At 45.8% G+C, this 25,492-nt stretch overlaps 1 protein-coding gene across 1 annotated transcript; it reads left to right on the forward strand.

The window, feature by feature from the left end:
* Positions 1-45: 45 nt before the first annotated feature.
* Positions 46-18,944, forward strand: LOC117991434 (AN1-type zinc finger protein 4-like). The gene is made up of 9 exons (XM_034979032.2): positions 46-499; positions 3,975-4,170; positions 4,740-4,882; positions 5,668-5,814; positions 6,308-6,566; positions 7,391-7,557; positions 7,973-8,165; positions 9,158-9,436; positions 18,626-18,944. Exons 1-9 carry the CDS (start codon positions 319-321, stop codon positions 18,759-18,761), a joined length of 1,701 nt encoding a protein of 566 aa, XP_034834923.1. The 5' UTR covers positions 46-318; the 3' UTR covers positions 18,762-18,944.
* The last annotated feature ends 6,548 nt before the right edge of the window (positions 18,945-25,492 follow it).

A 25,492-nucleotide genomic window follows, 5' to 3' on the forward strand; every position in this document is an offset into this window, starting at 1 on the left:
TTTTAATGACACCTTTGCCTTTGTTTTATTCTGTGATTCACTAAAAAAATTATTTCATTCAATGTTCAATGGTCGTATGTAATATTATTTTTGTTGCTAAATAGTGCTGGATTTGTAGAAATTCTAATTGTGTAGCTTTTTTCGCACGTTTTTATTAGTAGATTTAATGTTCAATGTCAGATTAGAGAGTGGTGCAAAAACTTTTCGGTGTCGTCACTGAGTGACTGTCCGAGTCTACCCATTTTATCACAATCGAAGTGATATTAAATCGTTTGAATTGCGATGTGGCGTAGGTAGTGGGTGATAAACGCGTGTGAAATGTCACAACATGGATGTCCAGAAAGACTTTCGAATAGATCGAAGGGGTTCCAGGAGGATGGTGCGAGCCAGCCCACGATGGAAGTTTTGGTGGAGACCCTCACGGGCACGGCTTTCGAAATGACCGTGTCGCCTTCGGACACCATATTCGCGATCAAGTCCAAGATATTCAGGGTAGAAGGTGGGTCCTAGAGTTTTAACATTTCGATTATTACACAACCTTAACTCGTGGAAGTGGCTAGACGTGTTCGCGACGTGTTATTGTGCGTCACTTGACAAAGGATACACTGCGCTGCGTAAATTACAATATTTATGGCATCAATTTCAATTAATGATCACTGATTTGCTCTTTATAGTATTAATTTAGACTCTGTTATCAGTTTTATGTCCACTACATTCACATAAATCACTTCATTCCCATTCAAACAGTTGGTTTTTATTAATACATATTTGTTTACTCAAATCACATTTTCAATTAACATGTGACATTTTAGTTCATTGGACTTTGATGGAATGTTTCTTGCATATCCTTATTATCTAGAAAGTTTTTTGCAATTTACAAAATAAAATGAGATCTGTATCTAATCTGATCTCTTCAAGTATGTGATGATTTGTTTAATTTATTCATTACAGCATTATCTAAATATCAAACACTATCTAGACTTGAGAAATAATCAATAGTTAGTAGTTACTGATTAGATCTATAAGAACTAGTTTTAAGTGACTGAGATGTTTGGTAATAAAAAGAAGTTAGCCTGGCTGAGTTAGTGTTTTGTGGGTTAGAGGTTATCATTGAAAAAGCCATAACTGTGTATTCAAAACATGACATACTCATCATCATCCATCCCTATCTCATCCATCCCTATCTCATCCATCACTGGCTTATTACTCACAGGTCTTCTCTCAGAATGAAATGTGTAGGCCATCGTCCACTGCTCTGCAACACAAATGAACAGTGACTGACTGACTGATCTATCAACGCACAGCTCAAACTACTGGACGGATTGGGCTGAAATTTGGCATTCAGATAACTATTATGACATAGACATCTGCTAAGAAAGAATTTTTGAAAGTTCAACCCCTAAGGGGGTGACAGGGGTTTGAAATTTGTGTAGTCCACGTGGACGAAGTTGCGGGCGTAAACTAGTTGAACTATAAATTCTGCAAATAGACATTTGCTAAAATGTGGCTAACCTCAAAAAGTGGTGTATAAATTATCACCAAAAAATGTGGAAATTTTGAAAAACTGATGTTTCTAAAAAAGTATACTAAGTCCAACCAAAGTTATTAGAATTAAATAGTATATATTTTTATTCAAGTAAACTTTTACAAGTGCTTTTGAATCATCAAAATTATTTACCACTGGTTCGGAATGCTGTTATTGTTTTTATGAGTTAAATTTCAACACGAGATGCCATGACACATATTTTGCAGAGAGCCAAAGACCAAAAAACTGGAGAATTGTGAGTTGTCTCTCATAGTACCATCATACAAGAACTAACACTTTATTTTTTATCTATGATGTAACCAAAAATTCCCTGTTTTCTGATTTTTCACTTGCTTGCTAGGTGAATCATGTCTTAACAGACATGACAGACAGATAGACAACAAGTGATCCTATGAGGGTTTCTTTTTAGGGTTACATACCTCAAAAGGAAAAACAGAACCCTTATAGGATCACTTTGTCGTCTGTCTGTCTGTCAAGAAACCTACAGGGTACTTCGTGTTAACCTAGAATCATGAAATTTGGCAGGTAGGTAGGTCTTATTTATATACATATATATTTGTGGTTAAAGCACACAAAAAAAATTGATTTGTGGTCCTGAACTAATAATTAGTATTTTCAATTTGCCAAGTAAGATAGCTATATTATCAAGTGAGGTACCATATGATAGGGTACCTGTGCATTCCAAAACAGATTTTTATTTATTTTTATGCATCATGGTTTTTGATTTATCGTGCAAAATGTCGAAAAAATGCGACTGTACTATGGAACCCTCGGTGCGCGAACCTGACTCACACTTGGCCGGTTTTTTTCTCTGGAGAAACTTGGACCCCTACAGAACCCTAAAAACATACTAATAATAATACAGTAATGAACAGTTTAAATTGGGTATTTGACTACATCAAAAATAAATTATTTCTCAGTGATTATTAAATAGAGGGTCTTCCAAAATACGTAAAATCCACGTCCTTTGTTGGTTTTAAGTGTAAATTAACCATTTTAAATTATCGATTAAACTAAAAAAGCACGTCAAATGATTGTGACGTCACACACTGGTATTTCATAGAATCTCGCATACTAAGCGCGCGTTTTGACGTTTGATAAAAAGTTACTGATTTGACTAGTCAAATACCATATTACTATCAACTTATCAACAGTTTTTTGATTGGTCCCATTTAGCAAACGTTTCAGAAACAGTTGTGCTAAAAATATTGATAGGAAATAAATCCTAGCTGTTTTTTCAGTCATGCACTGTTTTTAATTTTACGCTAAGGTCAATGTGTTCAGTAAATCACTGCCAGCTTGAGTGTGTGCCAAAACAGCTGTCTTCAGTTGTACAACTTTGTGGAAACTAAATTTACCTAGTTGAAAAGGAAACAACCAAATTGGCTTGTCACTTTAGTTGCAACACCTCTTAACTCAAAACTAGCAATTAGTATTTTCAATTTTCTAAGTAAGATAACTATGTATTAAAGTTTAAATAAAGCATAATAAAATGTTAAATAAAGTAACTAATTCATCATTAATTTTATTAAATATTTTGATTTTATTTTATTGGGATTTGATAGATCCTTATTGTACTAAGCAAACTTTTTCAATTCAGTTAAAAAGAGAAATTTAAAAATACACTAAAGTGAGAGTAAGGTGTTTTCTCATTGGCTTCACTCCAACATATGATTCAATTCAAAATTCAATTTGAATTGAACATCAGCAGCAATCCTATGTGACTATCAAATAGACCAATAAATTATCTTTATTTATACCTACACCACCTACAATAGTGTTACCTTTGTATGAGATCATACATGTGTCTAGTTCTTGCATCATTTTCTTGATTGCTACATCTAGAATTTTAGACGTTTTTAGGGTTCCGTACCTCAAAAGGAAAAACCGAACCCTATAGGATCACTTTGTTGTCTGTCTGTCTGTCTGTCGGTCTGTCAAGAAACCTACAGGGTACTTCCCGTTGACCTAGAATCATGAAATTTGGCAGGTAGGTAGATCTTATAGCTGACATTTGGGGAAAAATCTGAAATACGTGAATTTGTGGTTACATCACACAAAAAAAATTAAATTGTGGTCATGAACTAATAATTAGTATTTTCAATTTTCTAAGTAAGATAACTATATCAAGTGGGGTATCATATGAAAGGGCTTCACCTGTACATTCTAAAACAGATTTTTATTTATTTTTATGCATCATAGTTTTTGAATTATCGTGCAAAATGTTGAATAAATACGGCTGCAGTACGGAACCCTCGGTGCGCGGGCCTGACTCGCACTTGGCAGGTTTTTTTAATTCAAATAAATTTCCACAAGTACTTTTGAATCATCAAATGCATCTGGCAGCGTTTAGAATGGCTTTCCTAACGAAAAGAAGCAAGAAACTCTGCAGTTGCTCTTTAATATAATGCCATCTCTTTTTTTTCAGGTATCCCAGTATCGCAACAGCACCTTCTATACAACCTGCGTGAGCTGGACGACGCGTTGTCGCTAAAGGACCACGCCATAGGCGACGGCGCGAGACTGCGCCTCGTGCTAGGGCTGCGCGGCGGGCCCGTGGCCACGCGCCGCCTGCCGCAGCCCGAGCCATGGCGGGACATCGAGCGTCTGCTGCACTCCAACAGGTGAGTATTTTTCTTAGCATCGCACAATCCATACCTCCATAGGGCAACATCCACCCCCTTCCTTCCTATAAATCATTGATCTGTCATACTAAAGGTTGTTCCACAAAGTGACTGCTAGACGCTGGTACCTACAGTATGTGGCAGAAAGTAATACACATCGGCCTTTAGAATGACATTTTCGCTTTGTAGAGTATTGTCTCTGTCACTCATACCTATATAACGTTTTGTCTGTCTCAATGGCAGAGACAACACTACAAATCTGCTATCTCCTTCTAAATGTCTCTGTTATTCATATCTATACGATGTTTTGTCAGTCTCAACGACAGAGACAATGCTCTACAAATCTCCTAAATATCTGTTATTCATACCTATACGACGTTTTGTCGGTCTCAACGACAGAGACAAAGCTCTACAAATCTGTTATCTCCTAAATATCGTTGAAGCTGGCGCTACCGAGCAAGTCCAACCGCTCGGTGGGAGATCTCCCTTGGGTACGGTCGAGCCTGCACACCGCTCTCGTACAGATTTTTCATTGGCAAAAAATGTAATAATAGTTGTGTTGTCCACAGAGATGAGAGCGAGTGGGGTAGTTCTGGGTCCGGTAGCGGCTGCAAGGCCACGGTGCTGGTGTTCCGCGAGGGGGAGCGGGTCAACCTGGTGCGCGTGCGCGAGAACAAGGACGGCACATACTCGCCGCTGGATCACGCTAAATGTGAGCATTCTTGTAGGCTTTGGGTGACCAATCAACACTGAGCTGTGCTATGCTCCATCGCTCTCCTTAGATTGTGATGAAGATACAAACAAGACATGCTGCACTGCGCTTTGTACGGCTGTGCTGTGTTTAAATCATAGCAAGGATCACGCGAAACGTGCTGGCTTCCTTGTTTTATGGTATTCTTGTTGCAACAATGTATTGTAGCCAATACTGAGCTAGCATCAGCCAATCAGAGGTGATTGCAATAGTGACATTGTAGCTGTCAGTTTACCGCAATCGAAGTGCTGAAACTTGCTAAACAGGGTAATAGTGGCCTACAGAACCCTCGGTGCGCGAGTCCAACTCGCACTTGGCTGGTTTTTAGGGCTCTGTACCTCAAAAGGAAAACGGAACCCTTATAGGATCACTTTGTTGTCTGTCTGTCTGTCTGTCTGTCGGTCTGTCAAGAAACCTACAGGGTACGTCCCATTGACCTAAAATCATGAAATTTGGCAGGTAGGTAGATCTTATAGCTGACATTGGGGGAATAATCTAAAAACCGTGAATTTAGGCTTACAACACACAAAAAAATTTAAATTGTGGTCGTGAACTAATAATTAGTATTTTCAATTTTCTAAGTAAGATAATTATATCAAGTGGGGTATCATATGAGAGGTCTTCACCTGTGCATTCTAAAACAGATTTTTATTTATTTTTATGTAGCATAGTTTTTGAATTATCCTGCAAAATGTCGAAAAAAATGTTTTTTTTATTGAAATATCTAAATTCGGAATGTGTTGCAGACTCGTCGTCCCTCAGTCACCTGGTGGAGGCGGAGGCGGACGAGGTGGCGGGCGCCCTGCACGAGAACGCCGTCACGATGGGCAAGATGTTGGACTTGCGGCGCCGCATGGAGAGTCTGTCCGTACAGCGTCGCGCGCTCAGGCCTGGTGAGCTAGATACTTAGAATAACGTTTATAATATAACTGTAGTAGAGTGCTCTAGCCGTAATAGCCTAGTGGTTACGACGTCCGCCTCCCATTCGGGAGGTCGGGGTTCGATCCCGGGCACATATGGAATAAATTGCCTAAGGATGTGGTTATGTCAAGTTCTGTTAACCAGTTCAATAATAGATTGGACAAACATTTGGAAAACTAGAATTTAATTTTTTAATTTATTTTATTTTGTAGAGACAAACAGTTACAATTAGATAGATATAGACGCATCAGCGAAAGCTGCTTAGTCTATTAAAAATAACGTGAAATCAAAGAAACATACGTAGCTGCCGGTGTACTCTATGAAATAAAATTTAAATTTATTTATTTATTTAAAAAAAAATAGCCGACGTACAGTAGCTAGGGTACTACTCAAGTAGCTCTAGCCTCTAAAGTTGCTGTACATTAGTACTAGCTCTATTTCAACAACACCTAACCTTATTTCCAGGTGAAAAGCACGACATACAGAAAACACGTTCTGAGGAAACCCTATCCGTCCCCAGCCTGCTCGACGACGGGCCGGACTTTGCGACCCGGACATACAACCCGTACAGTGAGGCGGAGGACATGTTTGCCCCTCTCTACGATGGCAACTACACCAGATATGACTATGACTGCTCCTTCGCGGACCGATACACTCTGTTGCCCCCCATTGGCACAAGGACTGACTCAGATCAGTCTATACAAGATGCTGTGCATGATGAGAGGTAAGCAACCATTTTTTAGAGTGTAACTTCTCTTTCTCTCTCTCTCTCCCTCTCTCTCTTTCTCTCTCACTCTCTCTATAAATCTAATCTGATGCTGTGCATGATGAAAGGTAGGCCATAATTTTTCTCTCCCTCTCCTTCTATCATTCTCCCTTCCTCTCTGTCCCTGCATGCCCCTCCATCTTTCTCTGCAACCCAGACATACAACCCGTACAGTGAGGCAGAGGACATGTTTGCCCCTCTCTATGATGGCAACTACACTAGATATGACTATGACTGCTCCTTCGTGGACCGGTACACTCTGTTGCCTCCCATTGGCACGAGGACTGACTCAGATCAGTCTATACAAGATGCTGTGCATGATGAGAGGTAGGCGACCAATTCTTAGTGTATAACCTCTTTATCTCTCTCTCCCCCTCTTCCTCTCGTTCGCTCTCGCTTTTCCGCTCTCCCTCTTCCCGTTTCCTTCTTTCCTCCTCATTTCTATCTCCCCCTCCCCCCTTCGCTCTCTCTTTCTCCCTCTCCCTCCCCCTCCTCCCCTCTCCCTCTCCCCCCAGTCGACGAATGGAAACAAAGCTCTCATAGTCATACACTAAACACAGATTACTTATATGTGAGTGAGAGGATTCACTAATGACATACCTATGAGAATGTTGGTTTTTAACCGACTTCCAAAAAGGACGTGGTTCTCAATTTGGTCCGTTTTTTCGACTGTTTTTTAAATGTATGTTTAATTCATTAATTTGGTTACAATGAAATCACAAAAATCTTACCCCATACATTTTTTACGAGTAAAAGGTAATATTTATTAATTTATTTGATAGGTTGAAGCTGTCAGACGCCCTAGCCGGGTCGATCCTGGTGAAGGCTCGCGAGGGCGGCGAGGAGGCGGCCATCTTGGAGGAGTGTCTGGACAGCGAGGAGTGTCTGCGGCAGGACTCGCCGCCGCTCACCGCCAAGAACCTGGCGCCCATACCCGCCGCTGAGTATGGTGAGTTGGTTTGAGTTTTTTTTTAAATAGAAATAGCGAGCAGGCGGGTCACCTGATGTTAAGTGATTACCGTCGCGCATGAACATTTGCAGCTATTATTATATTATTATGGGGTCTAGTAGTAGACTATGGTCAAAACTCTTATCATTCTGAGAGGAGACCCGAGCTCTGTAGTGAAAGGTGAAAAAGAAGTAGCTATAGGAGACTCGGTTTGATCCTGAATGGATAATATGTCAAAAATTAGGCTAGGGTGACGAAATCTCAAAGAAAACCTGCGTCAAATGTAGTAACATTTGACGCCTGCCAGTTACATGGAAGCTTCGACGTTTTGTAAAAATTCCCGAACTGTCGTGAACTGTGACACGGCTGAAGGGAGTCGGTTCCACAGTTTATTGTTTGATGTCTTTGTCCACAGGTCCACTAGTGGGTGGCGAGGCGGGTGGCTGGCGGGCGCGCGGCTTCGGCTCCAGCACGCAGCTGGGCAGCGCGCCGCGCTCCGCCTCTGCGCTGCCCGTGCGCGCCGCACGCCACGCGCCGCGCGCGCCGCCGCTCTCCGACGCGCTGTTCTCCTCCTCCACCTCCGACCTGGAGAAACTCAAGAGGAACCGGTATGTATTAACTTCAGACATGATGGTACACGAATTAGGTCAGGCTGGGTCTTTAGCCAAATTGAGTCCAATCCAAGAATTACGTCATATGAGCTGGGTAGCGCTCTGTTTCCACCCTTGCACTCTCTCTCTCTCGTTCACCTCTGATGCGGAGAAACTGAAGAGTTACCCACTTAGAGAGAGAGAGTGTTACAGTTAGAGAGAAAAAAGTTACATTGCAGTTTGTACAGTTTCTAGAGTGCCTGAGCCTAGTCTCAACTGTGAATCTCTTATGCTCCTATGATCTCCTGGTACTTTATCCATATGTACGCGACAGTTGGTGTCACAACAAGTCTCCAAATCTTACTTTGCAATGGGTGATATCAATTTAAAAATTATTTGAGGTTTATTTTTTAAATAAAGAAATTTCCGCGCAAGTGGAAGAAAAACATTATAAGACTTATATTATCTGGCGCTCATCTAAATATATAATAAAAGGAAAAGGTGACTGACTGACTGACTGAATGACTGACTGACTGACTGACTGACTGACTGATCTATCAACGCACAGCTCAAACTACTGGACGGATCGGGCTGAAATTTGGCATGCAGATAGCTATTATGACGTAGGCATCCGCTAAGAAAGGATTTTTGAAAATTCAACTCCTAAGGGGGTTAAATAGGGGTTTGAAATTTTGTAGTCCACGCGGACGAAGTCGCGAGCATAAGCTAGTCTAAATATATAAAAGAAAAAAGTGACTGACTGACTGACTGATCTATCAACGCACAGCTCAAACTACTGGACGGATCGGGCTGGAATTTGGCATGCAGATAGCTATTATGACGTAGGCGTCCGCTAAGAAAGAATTTTTGAAAATTCAATCCCTAAGGGGATGAAATAGGAGTTTGAAATTTGTGTAGCCCACGCGGACAAAGTCGCGAGCATAAGTTAGTCCACATTATTGCTGATAACATTGTAGCTAGCCTTAAAAGTCAACCTGAAACTCCCCCAGGATCTTGCCAGCGCTGAGTCGGCATCGCAACCGGGAGCACTTACACCTGAGTGACGAGGGCTTGGACCTCTCGCGTCACTCGCCGCCGCGCAGCCGCGAGGTGGGCAGCGAGCGACGCCAGCGACGCATCTCCAACATCGCGGAGACCGACGCCGCCAGGCTGCTGGCGTTCGACGAGCCCAAGCCGGAGCCCGAACAGAAGCCCGAGAAGAAGATCGCCAGAATACGCTGCGGCCTCTGCAAGAAGCGCCTCAGCATCGCCACCGTGCACAAGTGCCGGTATGTATTCTATACGTGTTACTCACCGTCCGAGTGGGCAGCGAGCGACGCCAGCGACGCATCTCCAACATCGCGGAGACCGACGCCGCCAGGCTGCTGGCGTTCGACGAGCCCAAGCCGGAGCCCGAACAGAAGCCCGAGAAGAAGATCGCCAGAATACGCTGCGGCCTCTGCAAGAAGCGCCTCAGCATCGCCACCGTGCACAAGTGCCGGTATGTATTCTATACGTGTTACTCACCGTCCGAGTGGGCAGCGAGCGACGCCAGCGACGCATCTCCAACATCGCGGAGACCGACGCCGCCAGGCTGCTGGCGTTCGACGAGCCCAAGCCGGAGCCCGAACAGAAGCCCGAGAAGAAGATCGCCAGAATACGCTGCGGCCTCTGCAAGAAGCGCCTCAGCATCGCCACCGTGCACAAGTGCCGGTATGTATTCTATACGTGTTACTCACCGTCCGAGTGGGCAGCGAGCGACGCCAGCGACGCATCTCCAACATCGCGGAGACCGACGCCGCCAGGCTGCTGGCGTTCGACGAGCCCAAGCCGGAGCCCGAACAGAAGCCCGAGAAGAAGATCGCCAGAATACGCTGCGGCCTCTGCAAGAAGCGCCTCAGCATCGCCACCGTGCACAAGTGCCGGTATGTATTCTATACGTGTTACTCACCGTCCGAGTGGGCAGCGAGCGACGCCAGCGACGCATCTCCAACATCGCGGAGACCGACGCCGCCAGGCTGCTGGCGTTCGACGAGCCCAAGCCGGAGCCCGAACAGAAGCCCGAGAAGAAGATCGCCAGAATACGCTGCGGCCTCTGCAAGAAGCGCCTCAGCATCGCCACCGTGCACAAGTGCCGGTATGTATTCTATACGTGTTACTCACCGTCCGAGTGGGCAGCGAGCGACGCCAGCGACGCATCTCCAACATCGCGGAGACCGACGCCGCCAGGCTGCTGGCGTTCGACGAGCCCAAGCCGGAGCCCGAACAGAAGCCCGAGAAGAAGATCGCCAGAATACGCTGCGGCCTCTGCAAGAAGCGCCTCAGCATCGCCACCGTGCACAAGTGCCGGTATGTATTCTATACGTGTTACTCACCGTCCGAGTGGGCAGCGAGCGACGCCAGCGACGCATCTCCAACATCGCGGAGACCGACGCCGCCAGGCTGCTGGCGTTCGACGAGCCCAAGCCGGAGCCCGAACAGAAGCCCGAGAAGAAGATCGCCAGAATACGCTGCGGCCTCTGCAAGAAGCGCCTCAGCATCGCCACCGTGCACAAGTGCCGGTATGTATTCTATACGTGTTACTCACCGTCCGAGTGGGCAGCGAGCGACGCCAGCGACGCATCTCCAACATCGCGGAGACCGACGCCGCCAGGCTGCTGGCGTTCGACGAGCCCAAGCCGGAGCCCGAACAGAAGCCCGAGAAGAAGATCGCCAGAATACGCTGCGGCCTCTGCAAGAAGCGCCTCAGCATCGCCACCGTGCACAAGTGCCGGTATGTATTCTATACGTGTTACTCACCGTCCGAGTGGGCAGCGAGCGACGCCAGCGACGCATCTCCAACATCGCGGAGACCGACGCCGCCAGGCTGCTGGCGTTCGACGAGCCCAAGCCGGAGCCCGAACAGAAGCCCGAGAAGAAGATCGCCAGAATACGCTGCGGCCTCTGCAAGAAGCGCCTCAGCATCGCCACCGTGCACAAGTGCCGGTATGTATTCTATACGTGTTACTCACCGTCCGAGTGGGCAGCGAGCGACGCCAGCGACGCATCTCCAACATCGCGGAGACCGACGCCGCCAGGCTGCTGGCGTTCGACGAGCCCAAGCCGGAGCCCGAACAGAAGCCCGAGAAGAAGATCGCCAGAATACGCTGCGGCCTCTGCAAGAAGCGCCTCAGCATCGCCACCGTGCACAAGTGCCGGTATGTATTCTATACGTGTTACTCACCGTCCGAGTGGGCAGCGAGCGACGCCAGCGACGCATCTCCAACATCGCGGAGACCGACGCCGCCAGGCTGCTGGCGTTCGACGAGCCCAAGCCGGAGCCCGAACAGAAGCCCGAGAAGAAGATCGCCAGAATACGCTGCGGCCTCTGCAAGAAGCGCCTCAGCATCGCCACCGTGCACAAGTGCCGGTATGTATTCTATACGTGTTACTCACCGTCCGAGTGGGCAGCGAGCGACGCCAGCGACGCATCTCCAACATCGCGGAGACCGACGCCGCCAGGCTGCTGGCGTTCGACGAGCCCAAGCCGGAGCCCGAACAGAAGCCCGAGAAGAAGATCGCCAGAATACGCTGCGGCCTCTGCAAGAAGCGCCTCAGCATCGCCACCGTGCACAAGTGCCGGTATGTATTCTATACGTGTTACTCACCGTCCGAGTGGGCAGCGAGCGACGCCAGCGACGCATCTCCAACATCGCGGAGACCGACGCCGCCAGGCTGCTGGCGTTCGACGAGCCCAAGCCGGAGCCCGAACAGAAGCCCGAGAAGAAGATCGCCAGAATACGCTGCGGCCTCTGCAAGAAGCGCCTCAGCATCGCCACCGTGCACAAGTGCCGGTATGTATTCTATACGTGTTACTCACCGTCCGAGTGGGCAGCGAGCGACGCCAGCGACGCATCTCCAACATCGCGGAGACCGACGCCGCCAGGCTGCTGGCGTTCGACGAGCCCAAGCCGGAGCCCGAACAGAAGCCCGAGAAGAAGATCGCCAGAATACGCTGCGGCCTCTGCAAGAAGCGCCTCAGCATCGCCACCGTGCACAAGTGCCGGTATGTATTCTATACGTGTTACTCACCGTCCGAGTGGGCAGCGAGCGACGCCAGCGACGCATCTCCAACATCGCGGAGACCGACGCCGCCAGGCTGCTGGCGTTCGACGAGCCCAAGCCGGAGCCCGAACAGAAGCCCGAGAAGAAGATCGCCAGAATACGCTGCGGCCTCTGCAAGAAGCGCCTCAGCATCGCCACCGTGCACAAGTGCCGGTATGTATTCTATACGTGTTACTCACCGTCCGAGTGGGCAGCGAGCGACGCCAGCGACGCATCTCCAACATCGCGGAGACCGACGCCGCCAGGCTGCTGGCGTTCGACGAGCCCAAGCCGGAGCCCGAACAGAAGCCCGAGAAGAAGATCGCCAGAATACGCTGCGGCCTCTGCAAGAAGCGCCTCAGCATCGCCACCGTGCACAAGTGCCGGTATGTATTCTATACGTGTTACTCACCGTCCGAGTGGGCAGCGAGCGACGCCAGCGACGCATCTCCAACATCGCGGAGACCGACGCCGCCAGGCTGCTGGCGTTCGACGAGCCCAAGCCGGAGCCCGAACAGAAGCCCGAGAAGAAGATCGCCAGAATACGCTGCGGCCTCTGCAAGAAGCGCCTCAGCATCGCCACCGTGCACAAGTGCCGGTATGTATTCTATACGTGTTACTCACCGTCCGAGTGGGCAGCGAGCGACGCCAGCGACGCATCTCCAACATCGCGGAGACCGACGCCGCCAGGCTGCTGGCGTTCGACGAGCCCAAGCCGGAGCCCGAACAGAAGCCCGAGAAGAAGATCGCCAGAATACGCTGCGGCCTCTGCAAGAAGCGCCTCAGCATCGCCACCGTGCACAAGTGCCGGTATGTATTCTATACGTGTTACTCACCGTCCGAGTGGGCAGCGAGCGACGCCAGCGACGCATCTCCAACATCGCGGAGACCGACGCCGCCAGGCTGCTGGCGTTCGACGAGCCCAAGCCGGAGCCCGAACAGAAGCCCGAGAAGAAGATCGCCAGAATACGCTGCGGCCTCTGCAAGAAGCGCCTCAGCATCGCCACCGTGCACAAGTGCCGGTATGTATTCTATACGTGTTACTCACCGTCCGAGTGGGCAGCGAGCGACGCCAGCGACGCATCTCCAACATCGCGGAGACCGACGCCGCCAGGCTGCTGGCGTTCGACGAGCCCAAGCCGGAGCCCGAACAGAAGCCCGAGAAGAAGATCGCCAGAATACGCTGCGGCCTCTGCAAGAAGCGCCTCAGCATCGCCACCGTGCACAAGTGCCGGTATGTATTCTATACGTGTTACTCACCGTCCGAGTGGGCAGCGAGCGACGCCAGCGACGCATCTCCAACATCGCGGAGACCGACGCCGCCAGGCTGCTGGCGTTCGACGAGCCCAAGCCGGAGCCCGAACAGAAGCCCGAGAAGAAGATCGCCAGAATACGCTGCGGCCTCTGCAAGAAGCGCCTCAGCATCGCCACCGTGCACAAGTGCCGGTATGTATTCTATACGTGTTACTCACCGTCCGAGTGGGCAGCGAGCGACGCCAGCGACGCATCTCCAACATCGCGGAGACCGACGCCGCCAGGCTGCTGGCGTTCGACGAGCCCAAGCCGGAGCCCGAACAGAAGCCCGAGAAGAAGATCGCCAGAATACGCTGCGGCCTCTGCAAGAAGCGCCTCAGCATCGCCACCGTGCACAAGTGCCGGTATGTATTCTATACGTGTTACTCACCGTCCGAGTGGGCAGCGAGCGACGCCAGCGACGCATCTCCAACATCGCGGAGACCGACGCCGCCAGGCTGCTGGCGTTCGACGAGCCCAAGCCGGAGCCCGAACAGAAGCCCGAGAAGAAGATCGCCAGAATACGCTGCGGCCTCTGCAAGAAGCGCCTCAGCATCGCCACCGTGCACAAGTGCCGGTATGTATTCTATACGTGTTACTCACCGTCCGAGTGGGCAGCGAGCGACGCCAGCGACGCATCTCCAACATCGCGGAGACCGACGCCGCCAGGCTGCTGGCGTTCGACGAGCCCAAGCCGGAGCCCGAACAGAAGCCCGAGAAGAAGATCGCCAGAATACGCTGCGGCCTCTGCAAGAAGCGCCTCAGCATCGCCACCGTGCACAAGTGCCGGTATGTATTCTATACGTGTTACTCACCGTCCGAGTGGGCAGCGAGCGACGCCAGCGACGCATCTCCAACATCGCGGAGACCGACGCCGCCAGGCTGCTGGCGTTCGACGAGCCCAAGCCGGAGCCCGAACAGAAGCCCGAGAAGAAGATCGCCAGAATACGCTGCGGCCTCTGCAAGAAGCGCCTCAGCATCGCCACCGTGCACAAGTGCCGGTATGTATTCTATACGTGTTACTCACCGTCCGAGTGGGCAGCGAGCGACGCCAGCGACGCATCTCCAACATCGCGGAGACCGACGCCGCCAGGCTGCTGGCGTTCGACGAGCCCAAGCCGGAGCCCGAACAGAAGCCCGAGAAGAAGATCGCCAGAATACGCTGCGGCCTCTGCAAGAAGCGCCTCAGCATCGCCACCGTGCACAAGTGCCGGTATGTATTCTATACGTGTTACTCACCGTCCGAGTGGGCAGCGAGCGACGCCAGCGACGCATCTCCAACATCGCGGAGACCGACGCCGCCAGGCTGCTGGCGTTCGACGAGCCCAAGCCGGAGCCCGAACAGAAGCCCGAGAAGAAGATCGCCAGAATACGCTGCGGCCTCTGCAAGAAGCGCCTCAGCATCGCCACCGTGCACAAGTGCCGGTATGTATTCTATACGTGTTACTCACCGTCCGAGTGGGCAGCGAGCGACGCCAGCGACGCATCTCCAACATCGCGGAGACCGACGCCGCCAGGCTGCTGGCGTTCGACGAGCCCAAGCCGGAGCCCGAACAGAAGCCCGAGAAGAAGATCGCCAGAATACGCTGCGGCCTCTGCAAGAAGCGCCTCAGCATCGCCACCGTGCACAAGTGCCGGTATGTATTCTATACGTGTTACTCACCGTCCGAGTGGGCAGCGAGCGACGCCAGCGACGCATCTCCAACATCGCGGAGACCGACGCCGCCAGGCTGCTGGCGTTCGACGAGCCCAAGCCGGAGCCCGAACAGAAGCCCGAGAAGAAGATCGCCAGAATACGCTGCGGCCTCTGCAAGAAGCGCCTCAGCATCGCCACCGTGCACAAGTGCCGGTATGTATTCTATACGTGTTACTCACCGTCCGAGTGGGCAGCGAGCGACGCCAGCGACGCATCTCCAACATCGCGGAGACCGACGCCGCCAGGCTGCTGGCGTTCGACGAGCCCAAGCCGGAGCCCGAACAGAAGCCCGAGAAGAAGATCGCCAGAATACGCTGCGGCCTCTGCAAGAAGCGCCTCAGCATCGCCACCGTGCACAAGTGCCGGTATGTATTCTATACGTGTTACTCACCGTCCGAGTGGGCAGCGAGCGACGCCAGCGACGCATCTCCAACATCGCGGAGACCGACGCCGCCAGGCTGCTGGCGTTCGACGAGCCCAAGCCGGAGCCCGAACAGAAGCCCGAGAAGAAGATCGCCAGAATACGCTGCGGCCTCTGCAAGAAGCGCCTCAGCATCGCCACCGTGCACAAGTGCCGGTATGTATTCTATACGTGTTACTCACCGTCCGAGTGGGCAGCGAGCGACGCCAGCGACGCATCTCCAACATCGCGGAGACCGACGCCGCCAGGCTGCTGGCGTTCGACGAGCCCAAGCCGGAGCCCGAACAGAAGCCCGAGAAGAAGATCGCCAGAATACGCTGCGGCCTCTGCAAGAAGCGCCTCAGCATCGCCACCGTGCACAAGTGCCGGTATGTATTCTATACGTGTTACTCACCGTCCGAGTGGGCAGCGAGCGACGCCAGCGACGCATCTCCAACATCGCGGAGACCGACGCCGCCAGGCTGCTGGCGTTCGACGAGCCCAAGCCGGAGCCCGAACAGAAGCCCGAGAAGAAGATCGCCAGAATACGCTGCGGCCTCTGCAAGAAGCGCCTCAGCATCGCCACCGTGCACAAGTGCCGGTATGTATTCTATACGTGTTACTCACCGTCCGAGTGGGCAGCGAGCGACGCCAGCGACGCATCTCCAACATCGCGGAGACCGACGCCGCCAGGCTGCTGGCGTTCGACGAGCCCAAGCCGGAGCCCGAACAGAAGCCCGAGAAGAAGATCGCCAGAATACGCTGCGGCCTCTGCAAGAAGCGCCTCAGCATCGCCACCGTGCACAAGTGCCGGTATGTATTCTATACGTGTTACTCACCGTCCGAGTGGGCAGCGAGCGACGCCAGCGACGCATCTCCAACATCGCGGAGACCGACGCCGCCAGGCTGCTGGCGTTCGACGAGCCCAAGCCGGAGCCCGAACAGAAGCCCGAGAAGAAGATCGCCAGAATACGCTGCGGCCTCTGCAAGAAGGGCCTCAGCATCGCCACCGTGCACAAGTGCCGGTATGTATTCTATACGTGTTACTCACCGTCCGAGTGGGCAGCGAGCGACGCCAGCGACGCATCTCCAACATCGCGGAGACCGACGCCGCCAGGCTGCTGGCGTTCGACGAGCCCAAGCCGGAGCCCGAACAGAAGCCCGAGAAGAAGATCGCCAGAATACGCTGCGGCCTCTGCAAGAAGCGCCTCAGCATCGCCACCGTGCACAAGTGCCGGTATGTATTCTATACGTGTTACTCACCGTCCGAGTGGGCAGCGAGCGACGCCAGCGACGATCCCTTCATCCAGCTTCACCTTCTCGACCTGCATTTTGCTGGTATCAGGTATGTACTCTGTACCTCGTGTCACTTACCGCCACGAGTCAAAGTCAAAGTCAAAGTCAAATGATTTATTCAAAATAGGTAATAAATTACTCGTATTGATGGTCTGGTATGGTGTTACATTTGTAAGATATAGTGGTGATAATTATTACGCAAACTTAAAACTAAAGCTACGAGGGTTCCAAACGCGCCCAGGTCTGAGAAGAGCCCACAACAAACTCAGCCGGGTATTCTTCGCAGTTCTTCTTTAGTCGCAGTCACTTACCAGGAATGAGATACGCGCGCCGTTGTAGGGGACCCCCAGTTGCGCTGGTAAGGTTCAGGGTTGCCGATTCTGGTCCCAGATTGCTGAACTCCGCGTCTATAATGCGGTTTTTGTGCCGAGAGCCGTTAGAGGCTTGTAAGCGTCAAATTCGCATGACAGCAGTTGACAGCACTGTTATGTGTTGCCGCTTTTGATTAGCCATCCCGTTTTAGAAGTGGCCGCATTTTAAACCCCGACCGATTGTAATATTTATATATACTAAAAATTTGGAAAGAAGTGGAGCTGTTTTGTGCTAGACTTATTAAAGACTAGCTGCCCCGGCGAACTTCGTACCGCCTAACAGTCGATTCTTTTTCACGATTTTTTTTAAAAATTTTCTCTCCGTAAGAACCATCCTCGTACTTCAAGGAATATTATAAAAAAAGAATTAGCGAAACCGGTTCAGCTGTTCTCGAGATTTGCGATCAGCAACACATTCAGCGATTCATCTTCTATATATATAAAAGGAAAAGGTGACTGAGTGACTGACTGACTGACTGACTGACTGACTGACTGACTGACTGACTGACTGACTGACTGACTGACTGATCTATCAACGCACAGCTCAAACTACTGGACGGATCGGGCTGAAATTTGTAATGCACATAGCTATTATGACGTAGTTTGGAATGCACATAGCTATTATGACGTAGGCATCCGCTAAGAAAGGATTTTTGAAAATTCAACTCCTAAGGGGGTGAAATAGGTTTTGAAATTTAGTAGTCCACGCGGACGAAGTCGCGAGCATAAGCTAGTTTTTATATATAGAGATATCACAAATACGGAACACAGACAGATAGATATACACACTTTCGCATTTATAATATTAGTATGGATGGATGGATGAACACTTTGATATGAATGTATAGGCTAGTTGACACTTTTTTTAAGTAGGTCTTAAATGGTTGATATTTGTCCTATTAGATCAAAAAAATTAACGCTATATTTTTTTGCGCCCTAAAAACCGTAAAACTTTAATTTAAAAATATATTTTTCTTAGACAGGTGAAAACACTGTCGGCCATGTTTGGCCGATAGATTATCTGTGCTCTGACGTCATGCATTTGTAAACAACAGCATAACTTCCCAAAGTTTAATAAACATGACTTCTATACTAGTTTACATAGGGATGACATTTCTTTGTTTACATATTTACACATTGTCACATCATGGCTGACAGCGTTTTCTGCGTTTCAAATAAAAATAAAAACTGTATTTTTTTTAATTGGATTTATATATCCATCCTGCGTTTTTAATAATTGTTATTGATATATTTCGTTGTCTTACGCAAAATACTATAATAAATAATCATTTATTGGACGAAATTAGATATGAGTCAAGTAGCCTATTTCCCCCTGCAGATGTGGTGCGGAGTTCTGCGCGCCGCATCGCTACGCCGAGGTGCACGGCTGCGCGTACGACTACAAGGCGCACGCGCTGCACTACCTGCAGCAGGCCAACCCGCTGGTCAGCGCGCCCAAGCTGCCCAAGATATAGACTGTGCACCAGTGGCAAGTGTGCGTGCTGGTCGTGCTGGTCCTAGTGAAAGTGTTCTGTGGACTGCGGTGCAAAGTGGAAGCTAAATTTTCTGTATAATGTTGATACACTGTCGACTCACTCGTCATTTTGAGAACTCACTCGCCATATTTGCTCTGTGTCAACTGTCATGTCAAAAGTACAATATTATAAAGTCCTAGTGAAAGTGTTATGTGGACTGCGGTGCAAAGTGGAAGCTAAATTTTCTGTATAATGTTGATACACTGTCGACTCACTCGTCATTTTGAGAACTCACTCGCCATATTTGCTCTGTGTCAACTGTCATGTCAAAAGTACAATATTATAAAGTCCTAGTGAAAGTGTTATGTGGACTGCGGTGCAAAGTGGAAGCTAAATTTTCTGTATAATGTTGATACACTGTCGACTCACTCGTCGTTTTGAGAACTCACTCGCCATATTTGCTCTGTGTCAACTGTCATGTCAAAAGTACAATATTATAAATGCGCAAGTGTGTCTGTCTGTCTGCTAGCTTTTCACGGCTCAACCATTGAACCGATTTTGACGAAATTTGGTACAGAGATAGCTTGCATCCCGGAGAAGGACATATGCTAATATGCTACTTTTTATCCTGGAAAAACAAAGCGTTCCCACGGGATTTTTTAAAACTAAATCCACGCAAAGGAAGTCGCGGGCATCCTCGAGTTTTAATTAATTTAATTTAATTGAAAACATCTTCATTGCTTAATACTATGACAAAAAATACAGAATATGCTTAAAAAGAAAGGGCGACCTTATTTATCACTACCAGTGATCTCTTTTTTTTGACATTTGTAATACTATTATTTTTTTGTGACCAACTTTTTAATGTGACTAGTTTTATCAAAACTATGTAGACAGATATAAGTTCCGCAAATTGCTATTGCGCTGGGACCATGTCTCATTACCATCTAAATGACGTCATTTTGACGTCATTTGACGTATATTTAAGTAAAAATATACCATCAGCTTCAGTCTAGTGCTGTCGTCACTAAAATGGCGGCCACGCGCATTAGCAATTTACGGAATTATATATCATAACATATTGCATGCTAATAGGCAGAATTTGTCTGTACCTTTTTGTTCTTGTAACATCTCCACTGTTTACCCAGATTCGCAGTAAAGAAATTTGTATCTTCCAGGTAACTTATAGAACTGTAAGATTGGTTTTAGTCCTTAATCTAAGGTTAAACCATATTTTTGTAATAACAGTTGACACATAAGCAAAAATGGCGTATGAGAACTTAAAATGTATTCATTATAAACTACATGTGACCCACCCCATCTTGTCTATGGTGAAAGTTCTTAAAATGGTAAATTTTTTAACTTTAATCGAATTAAAAAATGTCCAAAAATTATAATTACTAAGCACTAACAATGTACACGACATTTTGCACTTTCACTAAAACCATTTTATGTCCAAAAAGAATAGTAGTAAAAAAAAGTTGTTTGTATAATAGGGGCAATAGGGGTCAAGGCTACTTGGAATTTCGACGAGAGTGCCCCATTGTGGAATGGGACGGTACATTGTTGATAGTTGATGGATATAATGATATTAACGTGAAGTGTCTTACTCGCGCTTATGATTTGCTTACGTTTCATCATTTCCATTTTTAACTCTAATGGTTTGTTATTATTAGATAAATGTTGCACAGTCTTTCTGAAAAATTTAAGAGTCTTTATTTCAATTTTCGCAAAAAAAAGTTCCATATTTTGTTCAAATATCAAAATATTCCTATCCTATAATGTGTGCCAATAAAGAGACAAATCAGTGTGGAACTTTCACCAGCTATACAACCAGGGATGTATTTACCTCAGGGGCAATAGGGGCCAAGTCTACTTGTAGTTCCGACGAGCGCCCTGTTGCTGTAATGTGACGGTACATTGTTGATAGTTGGAGGATACTGGATATATTGATTGGATACTTGTCCAAAATTGCCACTTTAAATTATTAGTAATTCCATTCAATCCCATCCACACTGACTACAGACAAACATGATATTATGTTCAAACTCCGAAGTGAGAAGAGAACCATAACTTTTTGAATCAAGATCGAACCTTTTAACAAAGTTTGGAACTTTCAATCTTGGCTCTAAAATTATAGCAATGCAAGTCAACTGTGCAACTAATGTATACTACGTATTATATTATCGTATATCAATGTCATTTTGTTTTTTGGGACGGAAAGATAAATTTAATTAGATTTAATGCACTTTTTAGATGTCCCGTCGAATGTCACTTCAGTATGCCTGCATTAATAGATCGGGAGCTGGTGCATTATTTATTCAAAGTATTTTATAATAGCCGAATTTCGTATTATTTAACAGTAATTAATGTACACAATTAAAAACCTTTTAGAGGCAATTACTTTTCAAAATTTTAAGTATTAGACTGTGATTATTTTTCGTATTGACTTCTTAATCGTGGCATAATTCCGGTTTTTAATATAAGTAATATATAGATATACTATACAAAAATAGTGCAAATTTTGTGTGTGCGTGTATATTTAAAAAAAGAAATCATCATTTGAAAGGTACAAAGGTACATAGGCTATATAATATTACTAGCGTATGCTCGCGACATCGTCCGCGTGAACTACACAAATTTCAAACCTCTATTTTATCCCTCAAGGGGTTGAATTTTCAAAAAGCTTACTTAACGGATGTCTACGTCATAATAGCATGCCAAATTTCAGCCCGATCTGTCCAGTAGTTTGAGCTGTGCGTTGATAGGTCAGTCAGTCAGTCACCTTTTCCTTTTATATGTTTAGATGTTTATGGTCAACCCCGGCGAAGTTGGATCCGGCAGCTAGTTTTAAAATAAATACAAAATGGCTTTTTTTTACTTTGAAAAATAATGCACCGGCTCTCAGACCATAACTTTGTTGTCTTGGGGCGGACACTCGCTCAATTTTAACGAATAATAAAATTCTAGCGAGTCCGTGTGAGGTGAACGAATTGTGATATAAATTGACCTAAATTAAGATTAAAATGTTGAAAATCATCTGCCATGCATGTGTGTTTTTTCGTAATGAAAATAATTAATTAATAATTAATTGATGGAAAAAATTATCAAAAAAAAATTATATATATTGTAATAATAATAAATACCTAGATAATAAATGTTATTGTTCTAAATCTCCGAAAAGTAAATTAGGAGAGTTTTATGGTAAAAGACCAAAATTAAATTGTACTTTTGCTTAAAAAAAGTGTTAGTTGTCTCCTGGCCTATATTATATGAAATATTCAAAAGAATCAATAGGCACCTTCTAGGCAGACGCACTCCACCTTAGACTCCATCATTGCCTATATGTTGTGATTGCAGTCTAGTGCATGCCTATGTTATGCCTATAGTTAAAAAAAAACTATATTTGATTCGATTAATTCGTTGCTACAACCGCCTATGGTTTTGTTTGGATTAAATTAGGGTAATCTTGCTGTAACTGCATTTTAGCCACTAGTGTAAGAGTGTTGGCCAATCAGAGGGGATTGTTATCATCTGTAGCTGACTGCGTCTACAATTGCGATTGACAGGACCAGGAGTATAAGCACCTAGTGGAATAGTTATACCGCTGCTAAAATGTATTGAAATTATCTACTTTTTTATGCTAGTCATAATCTAAACATTAAACAGCTCTCCAGTAAAATCGACAATTATATGTGAAATAAGCCATGGATATAATATTGTGGTCCATAATCTTTAGGGTACAAGTCCAAGTTTTAAGTAACTACTTTATCAAATTTCTCGCCTAATTTATTAGTCAGGGTTTTAGGGAATTATTATAAATACTCTGTATTCGCCCTTAGTTAATCGCAGAGGTGCTTTGTTCGTGCTAGTTCACTGGTTTCTTATGTTCGTTGTATATTACGTGTAATGTTAGAGTAATTGCTTGCGTGTCGGACTTGATGACCGCTCCGAATTTGGCTCTGAGGCTGAAATCTATAGAGCGTCCTTTGACTTTGCTCAGACTTAAGTTTCAGTTAAAACGAGACAGATTTATGTCAGCGATATAACACTGTCTCATTTTAACATTGTCTTAAGTCTGAGCATTGTCAAACTATAGATCTTAGCCTGAGGCTGAGATATTCTATTGAGTGCAATTTGACTTTCATCAGACTTAAAGCTAAAACGAGACAGGTTTATAGCAGAGGCACAAATCTGTCTCATTTTAACTCTTTCAGGGTTAGTTTTACTCTCTATAAAGTTAATACGAGACAGACTTATGCAGAGATATAAGCCTGTCTCGTTTTAATTTTGTCTTAAGTCTGAGCAAATCCGTAAGTGCGCTCTATAGATTTCAGCTTTAGTAAAGTCCGAGCAAAGTCAAAGTACACTCCATAGATCTGTTCTTTTCTCTTGCTTGAAGCAGTCATGACTGATGGTTTCAAACTGCGACTGCATAGCAAACTAAAATCTTCCTTTCATTGTCATACACGCGACTGTTCGAACAGTCGCGATCGCTTCAAGCAGTTGCGATCGTTTTGAGCAGTCCATGGTGTAAGATGTATGTAGGGTAAACTGCGTACGCATCACAACCAAGTTCGCAGCGATCATCAAGTTTGGCGCGAGTTGTAATAATTTTACGTTCGCCCGCTATGCGATGTAGCGATTGTCGGAATCTATATATAGTGCCTGATCATTGTACATTGTACTATCACATGTTTTGTTTTAATTCGCCTGAATAATCGTTTATGTGTAATACGTCAATTGCTATGGCAATATGCATTTTCCTTGGTGCGTATGAACGAAATAGGTTCTTTAAGGTGGAATCATACTTATAACTCGTGATCCACTTCGTCGCATCACGGTGATTAGTGCGTTTCTGGTCATAGAAATTGACGTGTTAAACTTCTAATTAATTTAGATTGATCTAATTGAATATACATATTTAATTAAATATTTTGGTGATGTTTTACCTATATCTACTAGGGGGTTGATTTGATTGAGCAAGACACTCGATATTATTTTAGTCTTCAATAAGACGATTGCCTTTAGTTTTACAATGTTGGGCGCCTACTTATTATAGTACCCGGCAGGAAAGAAAACACACCGAACTTTAGAAAGAGACAATCCTACGATTGTTTCTTACGAACACAAGACAACGCTTTACGAAACCGAAGGTGCCAATTATCTTTTTCTGAAGTTCTTGCCGGGTAACTGTACATTTATGACGAAAAGGAGTGTTAAATCATATTTATTTTGACGTTTCGATACATGAATTGAATGATAGATACTCGAAATCTATCAATGTTTTCGAGATGCGCAAATGCGTACTAAGTCTTCGGAAGTTTTTTGCGTTTGTTTTGAGTTGTTTCGCACTTCGACTTCGCTCAGATTTAAGTCTGTTAAAACGAGATATATATCGCTGACATATGTCTCGTTTTAACTGAAGCTTAAGTCTGAACAAAGTCAAAGTACGGTCTATAGATCTCACCCTAAGTAAGAGGGGTTGTAATTATCGCAATGATCGCTTAAAAAATCACAATCGAGTGTGTTGCCCAATGAAACCCGCAGTCTGATTAGTAATGTCCGTTTTGTAGGGTTTTGAAATATATTTGTCGCATGGTTTATGTTTTACTAGAAATATTTGTACATTGTATTGTATATTTATAAACTTATCTTTTTTTTGCTTTGCCTAAATAATAGTGGAATTATTTTTGTATAAAATGGAGGTAGCTTGGTCGAAGTCTTCGGCTAAAAGTTGTACTGTTTACATAGGTGCGAAATTCCGACCGAAACTTTCGCTATGATAATTTGATTGCTATATCTTAGTACATTTTGTACGATATCGTATGCGATTTTGTTACTACAAAATTGACAGAATTTGTGGACAAAAGAATTTTTATTATCATACAAAGTTACAGCCGAAATTTCGCATTTGTTTGAGAGTTGGATATATCATCCTCATCAAGAAAAAAAATAGTATTGACACTACAAAAAATGTTCCCGTGTTTACAGTTGCCTGTTATTAAAAGATTAATAATGATTTATATACAAAAGTTTTGAAACATAAACCAATAGCCTCAACAATGTGTATCATTTTTTCAAGCTTTTTAAGCCTTGTTTACATTAAGAGAGTTCCTAATTTCAAAGCCCGAAGCGACTTGAGACTTCTCGGGAGGAACTGTTTCAATGTAAACGAGGCTTTATGTCCTAACGAAGTAACTCCGAAGTTCCTATCTCACCGACTAATGAATAAAATTGTAATCCCATTAAAAAAATTAAATAAAAATACAATACAAGTTGGTGATTTTTTTCTACTGTTTTTTAAAAATAAATAATGTACCACCGAAGCCTTATTATCGAAAACTTTGGGAAATATCAAAAATTAGGATGAAATACCTGTCATAATCAATTTTTAAATGATTTTTGAACACATTAACCCCTCGACATTCAGTCCCTAGTTACGGCCCTGGGTTCGTAAAATTGTTACTATTGATTGTTTTAAAACTAATTTTGATCAATGTACTGTTGGATATTCTTTATCGGATTTATATTTAACTGCTAAATAATTGCTATAAAGGGAATTTTGACTGTAACCCCCATGTAAAATAAAAATAATGTTCTTTTTTACAATATTTTGAGCGTAGGAAAGCGCGAGCATAGATTCCTCAGTAGACAGTATATTTATAAGTTTATAGATACGTTTATTTGGGAAATAGTTTTTGGCTGATTTTGAAAATAAATATTTATAA

This window comes from Maniola hyperantus, chromosome 19 (assembly GCF_902806685.2).
Source record: "Maniola hyperantus chromosome 19, iAphHyp1.2, whole genome shotgun sequence".
NCBI lineage: Eukaryota > Metazoa > Arthropoda > Insecta > Lepidoptera > Nymphalidae > Maniola > Maniola hyperantus.